Raw genomic sequence first — 6,000 nt, 5'->3', positions numbered from 1 at the left:
TTTGGTCATTTGGTTCTTGTCTAGAAGATAAAACATATGAAGTACTTATGCCTGTTACCTTATATTATCATCGTTACGTTAAAAAATTCTTTGCCAAGCGAATTAACATTTTACAAAATTTCATAGAATCAATTAACTTATAAATCATTGCGAGATTCGTTAAGTTTTAATTAGTAAATTTTATTAATTTTTAATGAAAGGAACCAAGTTGTATGTGGATACTTTACTTTTCCTCATTCAAGGTTGAAACCGAGAAGCAGGATTTTGCAACTTTACAAATTTAGAAAATGTTTATTTCCAACTTTTTAACGATTAAACAGTCGAGTTGCAACTATAATTCAACATTAAGTACATAAAAAATGAATAAACTATTGTTGTTTTGCACAAAACAGATGCGTGTCAATCCATTCATTCACTTCCTTCCATACATATATAGTTGCTTAGTTACGATATGAATATGAATAATTTAAGAGTTTATTTTAAAACTTCTTTTCCTAGACTCGTTCAAATTAAATTATTCATTCATTCGTTAAGATTTAGTAAGCGATCTTATAATATTTTTTGACAAAATTAGGCCAGTTTGCATCAGAAATCGATGAAGTCCCAGACTTTGCAAAGGTCACTCAACCACTTATTGGTTCGTGCAGCCTGGCACAATCGATAATTGCGTGATATATATTGTATATTTTCCAGGTAATGACGATAAAAAATTAAGAAACCAGCCTACATTTTCAAAATGGCGCCACTTTGAGGTACCTCGTTCTCTTCAGTCGGTCGCTTAATGCATTTTAATGGTAAGTCTTAATAGATTTTCAAGAAGTTTTTTTAATATTAAAATCAAAATTGATTTGTACTTTATGTTTTTATAATGAACGAATATATCTAATTTTTAATATATATATTTATTTATGTATATTTAAATTGTAGAGACAAGATATATAAATTTTTATGAAGAAAATGTTCATTAACATATATCTAACATTGGAGTAATATCCTTGATCTTTTTAGAGTTTAACTTAATTTTATTCAATAATTTGATACTTAAACTCAAGATTAAGTAAGATATTAAAAATAATTTTCTTAGGAATTAAATGTAAGTTATGTCTTCAACTAAAGAAAATTCCAAAAACTCGAGAAATCAGTACCACGCTGTGGCACCCCTAGAAGATGGCTTAGAAAATAAAAACAAAGAAATTAAATCGGATAAGGATAAGAAAACGAAGCAGAAGACTAAAAAGAAGCAAACAAAAAATAAAAAATGGGTTTTACTCAAGCTGACAGGATTTACTCTCATTTATTTTAGTTACGCTCTTATTGGCGCTTATATTTTCTCCTTATTGGAATCGCCAGAACACCAAGAGTTTCATTATCACGTGAACAGATGGAAAAACGATACTTCAATCCTTCTAGCCACAGATTTAAGAAAAATCGTTCCGTACGAAGCCGAATGGGCCAAAACGGTTTATCGCCATCTTCATATCTTTGAGAAAGATCTGTTGAAAGCTTACTTAGAAGGATATAGAAGATCCGATGTGAATTCCGTCTGGTCTCTTGCCAATTCCTTTTATTTCAGCCTAATCGTTATGACAACGACAGGCAAGTATTAAGTTTCAAACTACCTCCCCCTTATAACACTATCTGCTAAATTTTGGCATATTTTGCAGGTTACGAAAATGTTACTATTCGTTCAACGTGGGGAAAGTTATTTCTGTTACTTTATTTAATTGTGGGTTTACCACTAACGATCACGTGGTTGTTTTTTGTAGGTTACTACTTAGCAGAATTATGGCTCTGGTTGTTAAGTGGAAAGTGTTTTTTTAGAAGAAAACGCAAGGTTCATCCTATCACCAATACGCTGGCAAAACAATATATAATTGATCGACCGGCAACTCGTCCTTCTAGTTCTGCCATTTTAACCTCTCCTAAAGAATTGGAGAAGCATTTCGATTCTAAAAACATCAAATTTCAAAAAAGAAGACTGTTCAAAGTTGAAAATTTAACTCCGTCCATATTTTTAGCGCTTTTACTTTTTTTCTTCTATTATATCTTTGGCTCTATTACTATCTATCTAAATTCACATTGGTCGCTTGTCGACTGTTTAATGTTGAATTTTTTAACACTTTCCGGTATCAGGACCAGAAATATTGGAAAAGTTGTTGCTAATTACTTTTATTTGTTCTATACTATACAAGGATATTGGCTACTCTCTATGATAGTTCATTTAATATACAGAAAAATGAAACATATAAGTTTAAAAAAAACTAAGAAGCAATGGAAAGAAATTTTATAAATTTGTTACCATATTTATTTGTATTCATTTACTTGATAATGAAGTCAATGAGTGTTATAGAGGTAAGGTGGTTTCAGATATGAGGTATTCATTATTGAGCTAAGGAGGTTTTAGAGAGACTGTCAATGGGTGTTATATGTCAAGCAAAAATCTAAACAAGACATCAGTGGTTTTATGGAAATAATAAGGGCTCAAAAACTGAAATATAGCAGTTTGATTTAGAGTCGACCTACTGTGTTTTATTCTATTTTGTGCAAGAGACTTAGTTCATTAGACTCTTGTACATAACAGGTCTTAAACAGTTACCTCATTTGATTTATTAGAGTCGACTGTGAATATTTTAAGATGTTCTCGATGGAATAGCATCGGATAAATCTTAATATGGTAAGTCGTGGTATATCACAAAATGAAGAGAAGAGGTTATGACGATATTGATTAATGAATATGTTTACGTCAAAAATTTTTAGAATACAGTATATCAAAGGAAAATTTCAAAAACTTTATTATACATTTTCATATATTATCAAGAGATGTTAAACGTTCCTCAAATGCAAAATTTCTATTGATGATGATGATGATAATAAATTTTGTATTTATAATTTAATTTTTGTAAAAATAAAATTTTATATATATAAAATATTGATATTGTATTGATTAATATAATTAATATATGTACATAAATTTCAAATGAAATTAAAATAAAAATTTATTCATTTCAAGAATTAAAATTATATAACTTATTTTTTCTATATATCATATTTGGAAATAAAATCATTTAAATTGAAAATAATGTTTTTAGATTAAATAAATGAATATACAAGTTATTTAAATAACAATTTAAATATTAAATAGTTATATTTATAAAAAAATATATATTTACATGCACAGTTTCATTTTTTTGGCAATTAATCTATTCTCAATTCTCCACAAATCCATAGCATTTGCCAAAATGAATGAACCAACTTAAATTTTAGTAAAAATACAGAATTTCATTTTGTAATTTATGGCAAACTTCTGTAAACTTCCTGTATTAAATTATGATTTTTCTTCTATCATACAATTAATATTGTTAGAAACTTCAATATGAGTTTATAAACATACTACATACTTTATATACAAATATATATATATAGTAGCATGTATGCAATTATACTCTTTATAAAACATTAGTTTTTTTACACATAAATGTACATAATGTCTTTATAAATGCAATTTCATGTATACATAAACACATACTATATATATATATATATATAAAAAATTATATTTTCATTTACTACTTTTACAAATATTAAAAATTATTTATATTTAATTTAGCATAAAGCATGTATCTAAAAAACTGCAGAGATGTTTTCTTTTAGCTGAATAAGTTATTTTAAACCTACTTTTAAAAAGATCAACAATAAGGAAGACTTACTAACAAGTTTCTCTCACCGATGACCTTAACTTGTATACTGTTCTTCCTTGGAGACCAAATGAAATAGCTTTCGTTTAAAATTATTAATATTGCTATAGCCGTTTCTAGCCTGATAATTCGGCATTGGATGGTGTCTTACCGAAATATCTTTCTTAGAACAAGTACTATTCGGGTTTTCGGTTCATCATCAAGAGTACAGAGATACTTTATGTATCTCTAATAATGCTTTCTTAATTTCTTTTAAATTAATTTCTTAATCCTGAGCACTGATAGTACTCAGGATTAAAAAAGATATTTCATTTGGTTTTACAAAAAGAATATGCTACAATTTAATAATAATTATTATTATTATTATTATTGTAATAAATTTTGGAAAACTTAGGTTTTAAATAGAATAAATTGAAATAATATTCAAATGGATTGGCAATTGATTATAAAATGTTATAATATGTAATAAATATTGTGCACATCACAGCAGTCAAAATGCAACTATATCATGATACGTATATATACTCCAGAGTTTCTGATGTCACTTAACAAATTCCACGATTGTCTATTTGCAAATCTTACAGTTACGGTATCATTTTACATTTTCGATTGAGCTCGTTAGAATTTTGTTACTTTGATCACCATTTTCGCTCAAGTTGGATGAAGACAGATGGGCATGCCGTACTTAACTTTTTGTCCACACTGTACATCAAACCGGAAATCTTTAGGAGCCTCAAAGATCACGACAACAGTTGATCCCAAATTAAACTCGCCAAAAGGATCACCTTTTTGAAAAACATATTTGTGATTGTTATTTTCTAAGAAACTGTAATCCAAATAATAATCCTTTTTCCATTTTCTATTGTTTGTTGATAAAATCTACATTAAAAAATAAAAGTTTTAAAATAAATGAATAAATAATTAACTAAGCATAAATAACTAATGATTTTGTTGTTTTATGAAATTATAATAATTTATATTGCTTAATATTATGAATTATAAAGACATTATAAAAAAAACATTTAATGTTTTTTTTTATAATGTAAAGAAAACTTTTAAAGTACTTTTAAAGTAAAGTTAAAAATTTTAACTTTTACAATTTGAAAATTTTTTCAAATTGAGCATTTTGAGCAATTTTTCAAAAATGCTTGAAAATCAGGAAAAAAAAGCACTTTCCAGAAAAAATTGAGAAATTCCAAAATTTGAACAAGAATGAAAAAATCTAAGTTTTGATTTAAAATCAGCAAACTCAATTTGGTCTAAGTCAAAAGGATTTTCTATTCTATAAAATTCATGTTAACTAGTATAATTCTCAGTATTTCATATTTCAATTAGCAAGATATATATATATTTATATATAAATGAAAATTACTTATGACACAAATAACTAAAAACATAAATTACTTTCTGTAATATAAAATTTAAAACCCAATCAACAGAGAGTCATGCACCATATTACTTGCATACTAAATTTCAAAGAACAAGGCATTTAATACTAGTTGGATTTATGTTCCTGTTTGTGGGAAGGAGCAGTTTGATAGACACCTTTTACGTATTGTTTACAGAACTTGTACTTTCCTGACTGTTGTAATATGGAAAAATATTGTAATCATCTCAAATTTTTACTTTCTTGTTACTTTCTTGGCTGTTTAATGTTACATGGGTTACATTCCTGACTGTTATAGTATTGTAATCATGTCACATTTGATCCTACAGGTTTTCGGAATTATGATGATTTGACACTTCTGAAACCAAAAAAGCCAAAAAAACTGTTACACAAAGTGTTTGAGTGTGTGGTGTGTTCATCTATTTTGTTTAATATCTCAGAATGGGGTAAAGATTAAGTAATGGAATTTGGCACAGTAACTTGTATGTAAGGAGCATTGATGCTATTAAATTTTGGTGATTAAAGGTAAAGATAAAATGGATCATGTATCATATTTCAAGATGGGTTGGACTTTATCTGATAAAGCTTTTACTAGTTATTAGCATTTACAATTTTTTGTGAAACTCATCCCTACCCTCAAAATTAAGCTTTTTGCTATTTCATAGTTAGTAATATCAGAAGTTTTTTTTATAAAAAAAATCTCATAACAGATGGTGCAATATACAATTTCATTTATTATGATTATTAAAAACATAACTTTTATATTATTAAAGTCTTATAAAGCTAGGAAACTTATGCAACACCATTGCTGAATTTTTTAAAGTGTGTAAACATTTAAAGAATGATAGAGCAGCTTAAAAATAAAGATTGATGCTGTTGGTTTTAGTACTTCTATTTTATGATAGATTTTTAAAAAGA

General features: G+C 27.0%; 2 protein-coding genes across 2 annotated transcripts in view; one reads left to right on the top strand and one right to left on the bottom strand.

Moving 5' to 3' along the window:
* The first annotated feature begins 296 nt into the window (after nt 1-296).
* On the top strand, nt 297-2,832 carry LOC136983501 (TWiK family of potassium channels protein 7-like). Its single transcript, XM_067280258.1, has 3 exons — nt 297-986; nt 1,085-1,596; nt 1,665-2,832. The coding sequence occupies exons 2-3, from the start codon at nt 1,101-1,103 to the stop codon at nt 2,288-2,290; spliced, it is 1,122 nt and encodes a 373-aa protein (XP_067136359.1). The 5' UTR covers nt 297-986; nt 1,085-1,100; the 3' UTR covers nt 2,291-2,832.
* A 115-nt stretch (nt 2,833-2,947) lies between these two features.
* Nucleotides 2,948-6,000, bottom strand: part of Pisd (phosphatidylserine decarboxylase) — a 43,119-nt gene continuing 40,066 nt past the window's right edge. Inside the window, 1 exon segment of the mRNA XM_067280260.1 lies at nt 2,948-4,574. Coding sequence (XP_067136361.1) covers nt 4,347-4,574 — 228 coding nt within the window. The 3' untranslated portion in view covers nt 2,948-4,346.

This window comes from Centruroides vittatus, unplaced genomic scaffold (genome assembly GCF_030686945.1).
Source record: "Centruroides vittatus isolate TY-2023 unplaced genomic scaffold, ASM3068694v2 contig_882, whole genome shotgun sequence".
NCBI classification, from domain to species: Eukaryota; Metazoa; Arthropoda; class Arachnida; order Scorpiones; family Buthidae; genus Centruroides; species Centruroides vittatus.
Note: the sequence above shows the minus strand (reverse complement) of the source record. Positions and strands in the feature narration are given on the sequence as shown.